The 13,522-nt window shown below is 34.8% G+C and overlaps 1 protein-coding gene across 1 annotated transcript in view; it reads right to left on the bottom strand.

Annotated features, from left to right (window-relative positions):
* Positions 1-6,946: 6,946 nt before the first annotated feature.
* Tomm70 (translocase of outer mitochondrial membrane 70) overlaps positions 6,947-13,522 on the bottom strand; it is a 31,941-nt gene continuing 25,365 nt past the window's right edge. Inside the window, exons 10-12 of the mRNA XM_027943174.2 lie at positions 11,354-11,451; positions 10,176-10,298; positions 6,947-7,396 (exon numbers count right to left, since the gene is read on the bottom strand). Of these exons, the coding sequence (XP_027798975.1) occupies positions 7,243-7,396; positions 10,176-10,298; positions 11,354-11,451 (375 nt within the window). The 3' untranslated portion in view covers positions 6,947-7,242. The remainder of the gene's footprint in view (positions 7,397-10,175; positions 10,299-11,353; positions 11,452-13,522) is intronic.

Genomic DNA, 13,522 nt, shown 5'->3' with positions numbered 1-13,522 from the left:
TCAGAATCTTCTTGGACTAATGTGTTTTTATTTATGTGTAAAAGTTGGCTCATGTAACCTGGTACAATACTGCTCTAGCACACTACTGGTTTTACATGATATTTACCATACTGGTAAATAAAGCAAAAATTTTAAACAAAAGACACATGAGTATATATTCTATTTGCTATGAGTGGAGACATTATATATCATTTAATCTCTGGAAAATAGCACTGTGTACTCATATAAGATCAAGAGTGAAAAAGACAAATGGCTTTTTAAATGAAGTGTATAATTTGGTGAAATTTTATATAAGAACCATGGAATAACTCAAATCAAGACAATGAACGCACTTACCACCTGCAAGTTTCCCTGTGCCCATTTATAATCCCTCTGGCTACTCTTCTGTCTTCGGACAATCACTGGTAAACTTTATCACTAATGATTAGTTTGCATTTTCTTGAATTATATAAAAATGGAATCATGCCATATGTACTTTTTTCTTTTGGTCTTTATTATTTGGAGATTCATCTGTGTTTGTAACAGTTATTTATTCCTTTTTTAAAAGGAATTGTTTATCCACTTAAATGTTGGTGAACATTTGGGCTACTTTCCGTTCTTGGCTGTTGCAAGTAAAGGAGCTAGAACATTTTATACAAGTTGTTTATCTCATATACACATTTCACTGCCAAACTGTTCTCCAAAGTGATTATGATTTTACAGTGGTGCCAGCCAGTTGGTCTACATCTCCTCATGTACACTTGGTATGGTTAGCCATCATAGCTATCACTGGTGCTATAGAAACAAAGACACTTCATATTGATGTAGCATTCCTACAACAGACAAGGCAGATGCTTGCTAAAACTTGGTTTTGTATTTCAGTCTTGTTCTTTTAGTGTTATACCTGGTGATCTTATGGTGCATTCAAAGACTATGAAAGGAAACAAATGAAGTAGGGATATCCTATAACGAGTATGAAACATTTTATTTTTGGAAGTGTGTGGTAACCTGGTCAATGTTTTTACCTTTTAGAAAATGGTATCTAATGAATGTTTTTATGGATGGAGTACAAAAGATACTTTGCTTTCATAACTAGTGGAACACAGGGGAGTTTACACACAAAATGAAAATGGTAATATCCATTTAAAGTAGTACAGGAACAAAGGGTATTTACTGATACTCAAGCTGAAACTCAATACTTGGGGTATTATTATTTTGGAATTTTGCATAAGAAAAGGGGTTTCATTAACTTCTGACATCCTTGTGTCATGGCTGAAACCATTTGAGTCACTTCATTAAATTTCTCTACACAGATTTTTGGCCTGGTTTATTGTGTTTTCCAGATATGAGCCTATAGTGGAAGTTATAACAGAATCATGGATAATGCTGACTATTTTAGTTTACCAAGAGCATGTATGAAAGTGTTCACCATGCAGGAGTATGCAGAGACTCTAAATGCTGTCTGTGGCTTTAAATCTTCTTTTATTAGATGTTATTGCTTTTTCTGAAGGATCCAGGATTGGAATTCATATTGATCTCAAGTAGCAAAAAAAGAATGAAAACAACCTATCTGTAACATGTTTTCTTTCCTTTCTATATAGTTCTATCAATTAATGTATGGAAATGTACTGATGTTAATCTTGAACAAGCCAAGTCAAATATATTCTTGCATTAAATATTTTTAAAATACTTAAAAAAAAGAGAAAATGATATTTAATCAAAATGAATCCTGGATTCCCACTTGGAGTGGGAGAATATTACAGTTTGAAGCTGTGAGAAAAATTTTAACTGCCATTTCCCTTAACTCCCAACTTTCTTTTTTTTTTTTTATTAAAAACTTTATATGTGGTGCTGAGGATTGAACCCAGAGCCTCGCATATGCTAGGTGAGTGTTCTACAGCTAAGCCACAACCCCAGCCCCCAACTTTCTAACAAGTTACACAATTATTATTTTTGTACAGTACTTTAAAGGCTGCTATTACAAGTTGAACCTATATCTTATTAGGGGCCTCTTGGACCTCTCTCTAGTTTAGGCAACACATTTAGCCAGTTAAAGTGAATCTTTATCACTTTAATCAGCCACGATGATCTGCTAAAATAGGACATGCAGGTAGGCAGAATGATTTTGATCTAGAAGCTGACCTAACAGGTAGTAGTAGGTTTTGCATTGGTTGCAACTGAATGAATAACAGGGTTTTTAAACCTGTTATTGTAGTTGTTGGTTGTGAAATTTAGGGAAACTCCTTGTTGCTACCAAAAGTTAGGTCCATGTAAAGTACACCAAGTGAAAAAAGATTCAGGTAAGAATTGAGGTTTCAAGATGAATGTTCTGTTCTACCGGCTAACCTTTTTAAGCACTGCTGGATAGGTTTTGGTGGTGAGTGGGTATGAGGTGAGGGGACAGAAAGGGAAAAGATAACCAGCACTGACTGCCACTACAGCAGGGAGTTAACATTGCTGCTTCTCATTTATGCCTCATAACCGCTTTTGTGTTGCAGTTTCATATTACTTGTCAAATTGTCTTCATTTGGTTTTGTTTCTTCTTGAATGAATTTTGGAAGGTAAGAGAAAGCTAGTTATTGGAAGAGAATGTACTTTTAGATTAAATGTTCTTGTTAAAAATCAGCAATAAAAAAGTGAAGCCCTCGATGTAGAGTCATACAACTAGAACATACATACAAGGATGCTTCTTGTTCAGTGATTTAACTGGTTCATAATCCACTAAGTGGACAAGAATCCTCAAGCATGGAGCATGATGGACAAGGTGTAGTAATATTCTGTTGTGATGACCAGCTCTTCTGAAATTATTTAGCACCCCACTCTAGTTTGTGCTCTGTCCTTTAAATCTTGTCCTTAGATTCATTCTCAGTTTCTCTCTCAAAAGAAAGCCTAAATCTTGCCATCTTATGGACTAATTTTTTGTATCCACTCACTTTCTTAAATTCATTTCTGCTTACCAGATAATTCCTATATTTCAGTTGCTTTTCAGACCCCTGAAGGCGGATATGCCTTCACCATTACAATGACATTTCTCTGACAAAGACTGTCAGTGACTCATTTGCAGACCTATTTGGCCTCACTAAAACCTAGCATCATTAATGTTGTTTCTAAGTTTTACTTTTTGCCCCTCTTATATATTTTCCCTGAAGTAGTCTCTACACAAATGGTCTTAAATATATGTTTATAATTCTTTTTTTCTAAATATTTTTAGTTGTAGATGGATGCAATACCTTTATTTTTATGTGGTTCTGAGGATCAAACCTAGTGCCTCATACATGCGAGCCACAATCCCAGCCCTCATAATTCTGATAATATACAGCTCCACTACTGCTTTCTCCCAATCAGTTTAAAAACAACTCATTTTGCTGGACTCAATTTGGATGGCTCATTTTCAGCTCAGGCACTTAATGTCTCTTCACTTAGATCTTTTGTCACGATTGCTGTTTCCCTGTCTTGTAGAAAACTCCTTACCTAAACCTTAGTTGTTCTTTTAAGTCTCTGGTCAGGCAGCTTGCTATGACCAGCTCATTAAAGGTTTGGCAGCAATGAAAATCCACTCCATGTGCTATATTCACCTAGATCCACCACATTCCTCCCCTAGGATCTGGGGCACTTGCATGCTGTGCTCTAAATCATCAAGTCTGTTGTCTGACCTAGGAATCACATGTCTTCTGCCAGCATTCAGGAAAATGTAGTTGCAAATATGGGTAAAAATCTTGTACTGCAGATATTGAAAAAAAGCAGGTAAAAGTTGTTTAGTACAGAAGTTATTCAGAGATAAGCCATGTATGGGTTATCTCTGCAGAGAACCCCACCATTATTCATCCTGTTCCCCTTTGAATTAAAGTTTCATCCTGCTATTGCTCTAGAAAAACTCTCCATGCCCTTTCAGGACAACACTTCTGCAGTCACTTCTGCAGTTATCTTTAAATGCTAACAAAAGAACTGGGCTAGGTGTTTCTGAGCTCTGAATGACAGGAATCATGTCCCTTAAGCCTACTCATACCTTTAATCAACTCCCCTCCCTTTGAATGGGGTCAGACACCACAGCTATTGTCCCAGTGATGAGCAGGTATTCAGCAGGAAGACCATCTAGAAGTAATAGTTCCAAGTATAATCTGTGTACTATCACCTTAAATCACTCATTATTTTTATGCTACCTAATTATGAGCTCCAAAACACTTGAAAATGGTGTTTTCCTTTTGATGTCTCTTCTAGGATACTGACAAGGGGATCTCAATTTTTACCTTATACCTGAAGGGCAGTCTTTTTTGGTTTGGTGATTATACCAAGATCCTACTTATTTTAAATCACAAATACCTCCAGCTCTTGACTTAAATGCCAGTCTGTCACTTGAGTGTACATTCACTACCTAAACCACCTTTGGCCAGTTTCAGTACATATGAAGTTGTTCTACTTTGGGATACTAAAAAGAACTTTGAACTATAATTCTCCTTATACACATACAGTGAAAGTAGCATTAGCTTCCTATAGCGGTTGAAAGGAACTATCATAAACTCAGTGGCTTAACATGACAAAAGTTGGCCAGGTGCAGTGGTGCATGCCAATAACACAGTGACCCAGGAGGCTGAGGTAGGAGACCACAAGTTTGAGATTAGCCTTGGGAACAGAAGACCTGTCTCAAAACTAAGGGCTGGGGATGGACCTCTATGGTAGAACCCACTGGGTTCAATCCCTAATACCATTAAAAAATTTTTTTTTTCTTTTTTTAAAGAAGGTATGCCATTACACTTCCCATGTGTAATTTCCTCTCAATAAAATCACATCTGCAAAATCCCTTTTTGCCATCTTAGGTAAGGTTCCAAGGACAGGATGTGTATATTTTTTAGGGGACCTTTTTTTTTTTCCTATCAGTATTTTAAAGCTTACAAACATTAAATTTAAAATTCTGTCACTTTGTTTACAAATCAAATTAGTAGAGGACTGGAGATAGAATGAATGATTACCCACCCCTTTCCCTAACTACTCCCAAGTTATTTTGTTATAAACAAATTTACCAAGACAGTTTAGGGAAATTATTACTTTTATAAAAAATTTTTTAACCAAACCAAGTTTCTTGGTTTGGTTAAACTATATGGTCCTCTTGTTTATAGACTGTCTGAAGGAACGTGGCTCTCTGTAAAGCTTTGTTTCACAGTAGAAATGATGAATGCTTTCAGGAAACACCACCACTCACACCAACCAACTTGTACGTGTCTATTTTCAAAGTTAGTTTAAGCTCAAAAGAATGATTATCTAAAACTGTAATAAAAAGCTACCTATCTTACTGTTCAAAGAATACATAAAAAAGCTTGAACGTAATATTTATTTCGTGAATTTACATGTGAGGTCATTTACAAAGAAAAAATACAGACAGATGCAGCTTTCAGTGCAGTTTTCAAATAGTTTCACAACAGGCAATAGTCTGAGAATTTGGAATGACAGTATTGAATGGCACATGCTTCAGTTTCCTTTTTTTTTTTTTTTTCTACCCAACCCCAAGGAGAAAGAAAGGAGAAGAGTAGAAGAAAATGTCAGTGGTAATGTAAATGCAGCCATGCAAATAAAAACTTTTTTTTAAAGCCAGAGGTCATTCAGAGATGTATAACATTCCTACAGATACATAATTTAAGAACAACAACAACAAAAAAGCACAGCTCTCCAGTTTTCCATTATCCCAATCTTAAATTATGTTAACAATCCCAACTAAAATCTGTCAGCGGCCTCAATATTTTCCAAAGACTGACTTTGGAAGAAGAATCATTTCTAATAGTTTCTAAAAAGATAGCATTTATAGACAAAATCTTTTTGGTTTCAACAGGATAAAGCACCCTTTTAAAGAGGGTAAATGTTCATTTATTTCCAACAATGTAAACTATAATTAGACTTCATTTCCAGAAAAGTGTAACATAAGGCTTGTTCTTTTACTATATTCAGACTTAAATAAATCCCTCCCTATCTGATGTCTAAAACAAAAGACCTGTTAAGAACACAGCCCTTCCCCCACATGAAAGATCCTTTTGCATATAAGCCAAAGGATGGTCTATAAAAGTAACAACTGGAAATACACTAAAGTGATTCCTAAGTAGGGAGGAGTACAGATAAAACCAACAGAACAAAAAATCTGCTGTTAGTATACCTAGTGAAGACCTAAAAATGGGCCATTAGTCCTTAGAGGTTAAGGTTAGCACAATACAAAAAAGCACTCTGCATGTATTCAATGTCTTTGAAAATACTGGCTCAAAATTCCTTAAGCACATGTAGCCATAGCTAAAGCACTATACCTGTCATTTCAAAAAATACTGTGTTTTGAAAAACCAAACAAAAAATCCCCAAAACCCCCACAACTCTTCTGGCTCCAAGACTTACATCCTTTCTGAACTTAGCCATATTTTCTTCACTAGAAAATTTAAGCAAATTAAACACTCCCATAAACACACTCCATGTTTACTTGGGCTATACACATAACCTATACTTTTTTTTTTAAAAAAAGTATGCTTAAAATAGTACTATTGCAGAAAAAGTTATTGGCAATTATGAACACACTTCTATTTCAGCTTACCTTTTTTCCTGGTCCACTTCTCCATTATAGTCTTCTTGTACAGATTATCAATCAGAATATCTTGACTCCTGCAAAATTTACTGAATGAAAACCAGCTGTTGTAGACTTTTAAATTTCTAAAGTTCTGCAGAATCAGAGGCATTGTGCATGCTGGCAATGGTTAAAGGATCGCTCAATTTATTGTAATCCCCATTTAAGCTTTCCATCCTTAAAAAAAAAAAAAAAAAATCAACTAAAAAGGATTAATTGAATATAAAAGAAATTATTTATATACGTGTTAATTTAAAAACAACATATTGTAAAACTCATATTATACACAAACATATATTTATATATTTAGACAAAATCACCCAGAACATAATCCACCCCCACCCCATTAAAAAAAAAAAAAAAAAAAAAACTGAATCAACAAATCAAAGTTTTTATTTGCATGGCCAAATTATTACTATGCAACTTTGTTTTAATATCCCTTTAACAGGTTCTAAGCTTTTGTTGCACAGGGAATAAAAGCTGCAAGACTGAGAACTTCCTTCAACAGCCACGCCCACAACACCTAAACATGAAACAGGTAAAGAATGACAACACCACAAAGGGGAATACTAAGTTCCACCATTCAACACAGTTTATGAGTGTCCTTAGGGTTCAGTTGAAGAGGGGGTAAACTTCTTTTAAAAAGAACGTCAGTCTCCTTTCCCCTTGTTTTATAATGTTGGTGGTTTTAATCCGTATTTCTTTGCAACTTCTGTCTGGGCATGGGCAGCATCGCAAAGTGAATACAGATGAGCCATCTCCATTTCTGATTTGGCCAGGTTAATAGCTTTGTTGAACATGTCAATGGCTTTCTCCATGTTTCCTCTAAAAGAACAAAATGTTTAAAATTCTCATATTAAACAGGCATTTCACAGTATCTAATAAAGTCTATAAGTGCTGCTACATGAAGTCTGACAAACTAAGTTTCAACTATGATTCCAATAAGATAACTTCTTTCATAAAACAAAGAAAAGTGTCTAGCACAATGAAAACACTCAGGGAATGTTAACTACTTTTACGAATACTGTGTGCTTCCATTATACCTCTTACATTGTTTATAGCCCCTTAAATCATATAGGTTATTTAAAATCATAATTCTGTTTGGTTCCTCAAGTTTTCATGTTTCTGGTGAAACACAGGCTCCTTTAGAAAGCAGGGACCACCTCCGAGAACTGAAGCCTTTCCTTCAGGGGCCTTAACTTTGAAGGTTTATGCAAGCCCACCTTCTTTCTACCTCATCTCTTACCACCCTAAGCCCAATCCCATGCACTTCTACTTCAGTAACAAAGGGACAAACAATCTCCATTCTTTGACTCTGCCACACACTCATTCCTGCATACAACACTCAGATTATTTATTGCCCATTTGCCTGATTCTGGTCAAATCCTCACCTTTGTAAGGCTTAGTTCAAATACCATATCCTCATGAAAAATATTTTCCCTTCCAAAAACAGGGAATGAGCTGCTTTACCAGCTATGGGCCCATAGTTCTATTTAATTCCATGTATAGTTAGATGAATGTGTATTTATTTACATCATAATCTTACTTTCAAGTTCCAGAACCTAGTATTATGGCTGATAATTACTGTTTTTGAGTAAACAGATGAATATGCTTGGGCAATAAGATAAAACTGACCTCTTAACAGTCTTAAGTGTGGCTAGGCTTTATACAGTTAATGAGAAACAATTGTTATTGTTTTAACTATGTAAATGTGCATACAGGTACGTAATCCAAAAATAAATACTTATAAAGTCTCTAGTTATATTTATTAAGTCTTCCAGTTAGACTCTAAGAGGAGGAACCTCTAGGGTGACCATATTTAACTCACTACAACGTATGCCTATATGATTGATTTATTTTTTTAAAGGGGTCTTTTTTTTTTTAACAAAATTTTTTTTTTGTTTAATTGTTGATAAACCTTTATTTCATTTATTCATATGTGGTGCTGAGAATCGAACCCAGTGCCTCACTATGCCAGGCAAGTGCACTACTACTGAGCCACTGTCCCAGACCCTGATAAAAAAATATTTAAAAAATTAAGTCTAAGTTGTTGATAGACCTTATTTATTTATATGTAGTGCTGAGAATTGAATACAATGCCTCACACGTGCTAGGCAAGCACTGAGCTACAATCCCAGCCCTGATAGACTTATTTAAAAAAAACAAAACAAAACCTTTTTTTAGGAGTTCAGATATTAGATTAACAACTAGCAGATATGCTAAATACTAGCATAATCAGCGATTTTATTCATTCATTCACATTAGTTTTATTTAAACGTAAAGTAAGATTTACAGTGGAATTCATGTTTTTTAATTGTAGGTGGACATAAGACCTTTATTTTATTCATTTATTTTTATGTGGTGCTAAGGATTGAACCCAGGGCCTCACACATGCTAGGCAAGTGCTCTATCCCTGAGCTAAAATCCCAGCCCTTACAATGGAATTCTTAAAAGAACAATTAACTAAAATTTCACCAAACCACTTGATTAAATAAGGGGTCTCAGCAGGATTTACAAACACCTTAAATGCAAAGTCTTTTTATAGATTCACCTTTCTAAAAAGATTCATAGCTTTGCTCAAAAACAATTAAGAACAAATACCCTATTCTAGTAAGAGAATATGTTATTCAAATTAGAACTATTTACATGCAACTGTCAGTACAGAATGATTCAAAAGAACCACACAATTCATTATTCTGTCTCTCTGTAGCAGGAAAAGGATCCCAGGAAGCCAGAATGATGGGGAATTAAGAGATACTGTGCAAATTCCTAACCAATGATAGTGACAGGATTAGCAATTCTGGCATCGGTGAAATATGGACTTGAATTTTGTATTTGTTCCTGACTCACTGTGTAACCATGTTAACCTGTCTGTCTGGGCATTAGTTTCTGCACTGTTCACCCGAACTCAGGATTTTATATCCACCATCTTTATAAAGAGCGGGGTATAGATCAATTTAAGTAATATTTGGAAAACACTTCAAGTTCAGTACTTGACCTAAAATAGGGACTCAAATGGAAGGCAATGCCACCATTAAGATGCTGTACTACAATAAGTCCCATGCTTCAACAATTATACCTGTAAACGTAGACCTTTAAAAGCAACTCTGGATATAAAATAAGAAGTTATGGGAAGTCAAGAGTTGGAAAAAAATAATTTGATACAACCCCAATTTGAAAGAAAACTCATGGGGGTTCAGAAGATGTTGCAACTTGCCTACTTGCTTGTTCCTTGTCTGCTGCTTTGTAGAATACAGATCTCATGGCAATCTGGCTATCAATCTTTCTTGTTCTATACTCCCTAAAATATTAGCACATTACATGTGTTCTTTTTTTTCCTTCCAACATGAATCAGGTGAAAAGAGGAAAGAACACACAGATATTAGAGGAAGACTTAGTTTCTGTTTCTAATGCATAAATTTAACTTATACAACTTTTACAAGTGTGATTTTTAATTTTAAAAAATGATAAAATGAGGCAATTGAAAGTTACATGGTTTCAAAGGAAGCTTGCATCAATAGGCATAACTACATGTATGTAATGAGAACAACAAGGTATCCTATGGAGCTGCCAAAAACTTGCTAAGAACAGACTCTAGAATTACCTTTGCACTTCAATAGTTCCCATGGTTTCATATGCAAAATCACATTTATTATCAATTTCAATAGCTTTGCTGATAAGCTCCAAACCTCTATCCAAATCTTGCTTCCACTGAAGCTGAAGTAAACTGCAAATGCAAAAAAGCAGTCATGTGACCATGGCTCAGTATCAACAGAAACACAAATGTATTACACAATTTCCATCCTCAATAAATTTTATTTTGACTTATAAATAAAAACTACTCAAAGCAGTACATAATCAGCATCACATTGTGTGTGGATTTTTTTCCCAACCTATTACTAGTTTTATAGTCTAAGTTCCTTATTAAAGAGAAAAAAACAAAAACAAAACACATCTGGGCTAGGGGTGTAGCTCAGCAGTAGAGCATGAGCTTGTAAGGCCCTGGATTCAATTCCCAGTACCATCACAACAACACACACACACACAACACAATAGTATCCAATGGTCTGGGATCCATTATTATTATTTTGTACCAAAGGATTGAACCCAGGGGTGCTTAACCACTGAACCACATCCCCAGCTCTTTTCTACATTTTATTAGAGACAGGGTCTCACTGAGTTGCTTAGGGCCTTGCTAAATTGCTGAGGCTGGGCTTGAACTCTCATTCCTCCTGCTTCAGCCTCCCAAGTCGCTGGGATTACAGATGTGTGCCACTATGCCTGGCTTGGGATCCATTATTGACTTGCCTTGCATTCCTTACTTTTTACATTTTTAAGCGAGGTTTCTTTTTTCTTTTTAGTATTTATTTTTTAGTTTTAGGTGGACACAATATCTTTATTTTTATGTGGTACTGATAGAACCCAGTGCCTCATGCATGCTAGACAAGTACTCTACCACTGAGCCACAACCCCAGCCTGAAGTTTCTTATATTTAAGTACACAAGGATAGAAATGCACACTCTGTATTTTTCCTATTTTGATATAAGTAATGTTTGACAGGATGCTTTGAAGTAAAATTGAAACCCTTAACCTAGGGTAAAAAATAGGACATTTATTAATTTTATATAAGAATGAAACAGCATTTATAAGTGTTAGGAAACTGTTGATGAACTCACAGATACCACAGTCCCATTCCTCAAAGGCCAAAAGAAACCCACTTTATTACAATGAAGGAGAAATTTAGTATCTTATTGGAACAAACAGAACCACAAAAATACATACCCTTTATGAACATATGTTGTGGCATTATCTGGTTCCAAATCAATACATTTATCATACATTTCATCAGCTTTACCAAATTGCTGTTGATCTGTTAATGCCTATGTGAGGAGATACTTCAGTTATATTAAAGAAACTGTTAACCTAAACAGTTAAGAGTATATTGTTTATTATTATTAATATTTACTTCATTTATCCATTCATTACCAAATTATGTTTTAAATAATTGTTATTTAAACTGATTTAAATTTTACACCTTAATTACTGGAGTTTCTAGGTGGCACTGGTATAAATATGAAATCTTAACTGTCCTCTCATTTTTGAAAGTATATGTAACCAGATAATTTGGGAAATTGTGGAATAAGAAAATCTCACTCTGAGTGACAGTTCTAATATTACAATCTCACAAGTATGTTCATCTGCTTACTCATAATTTATTATAATATATATCTTAAGGGCAATACTCACTTGGAAGGATAAGTTAATAAGTTAACCTGTATGTGTTAACTGTTAAGAGTCATTCCTTAAAAGATGACTGATAATAAAAGCAGACATCAAGTAATTTGAGGGTGGGGGGGACGGGACACTATGGGTAGAGGGATGCTCTACCACTGAGCTACAACCCCAGTCCTTTATATTTTTTATTTTGACATATGGTCTCAATAAATTGCCTAGATTGGCCTTGAACTTTTTGATCCTCCTTATCTAAGCCTCCCAAGTAGCTAGGATTATAGGCAAGCACCAATGCACCAGTAATCAGGTACTTTTACACAAATTTCATGGCTAAAATAGATTATATGCATACCAGATCATACTCAGAACTTTCAGAGTTCTTAGTGTTTAAGCCCAAGTCTTGAGGATTAAAAACAGTTAATGTATTTAATTATATTTGTGGAACTCCTGGAAGTAGGATTTACATTTAAATATATGTGTATATGTATAAAAGTTACATTACATCTAACTATGTAAATAAAAAATTTAAAATTTCAATGCAAATACACTGTCATAATGCGTATGCTAATAAGACAGTTCATATAAGTCAAGTCAAACCAATTTTGAAGGTATAACACTGAAAGGGAATGTGCAAGTAAGAAAAGCTCTGCAGAAGCAGGGCATGGTAGCACACACTGTAATCCCAGTGACTCAGGAGGTTGAGGAAAGATCACAAGTTTGAGGACAGTACTGGTAACTTATTGGGATCCTATCTCAAAGTAACAAATGGTTGACGGTGTGTATCTTGGTAGAACACCCCTGGGTTCAAACCCCAGAACCACAAAATAAATAGATAAATATTAAAAAAAAAAAAAAACTTTGCAGAAAAGTTGTTGATAGTATTGGTTTCTTTAAAGCTACTCAGTGGCCTTTGCTACCTCTTAGCTCCTCATAGAAATCTGCACCCAAAAAGCCCTTCTAAATTCCATGATGGTAGTGACACTTTCTCGTCTGTTACTAATTAAGGCATAACCCCCAGTATACCCAATCAATACAAATGTCATCTGATAAAAATGTACAATGGCCTTATTTGAACTTTGACACATTCTATAAAATTTTTATATGTAACTAGCAACCAATGTTTCATATTTTATTATCCCAGGAACTATAAAGAACTATGACTAAGAAATAACATTATTTCAAACTGAGGTTAAATGACTTCTGGATTGTTTCATATCCCATAATTTCAATCCTGATAATGTAGTGATGTGACGGTCCCTCCCTAAATTTCCTTATAACCTGCCTCAAGACAGCATGAAGAAAACTGAAACTAAATTAGGCTACCTTAAGAATGGTTTCGGGGGCGGGGGAGACTTAAAAAGAAAAAAGAATGGTTTAGGGAGAGGAATCTATCAGGGTTATTAATTTTTAAATGTTTTTTGAGTTCTGTGATGTTTGTGGGGAAATAAACTCCAACAATTTTTGTAATAAAAAGAGTCAGAAAATCTATAGACTGATGAGATTGCCAGTTTATGCAGATACCAAAATCAATTTACAACTTGAAAGACTCAGAGGGGGCAAAGTATAACTGAAGCATTAAGAAGCTCATCATTTTTATTGAAAAAGGTGATTTGAAAATTATTAATTTTTCAATTTCAGACTCAACTAAAAGGTTAAATTCAAGTTTAAATTCTACTTTTCATAGCTTCAGTCCTATAACAATAAAGCATCAAAAATTTT

The sequence above is a fragment of the Marmota flaviventris genome, chromosome 8 (genome assembly GCF_047511675.1).
Source record: "Marmota flaviventris isolate mMarFla1 chromosome 8, mMarFla1.hap1, whole genome shotgun sequence".
Taxonomy (NCBI): domain Eukaryota; kingdom Metazoa; phylum Chordata; class Mammalia; order Rodentia; family Sciuridae; genus Marmota; species Marmota flaviventris.
The sequence above is the reverse complement of the archived record's forward strand: the minus strand, read 5'-3'. Positions and strand labels throughout refer to the sequence as shown.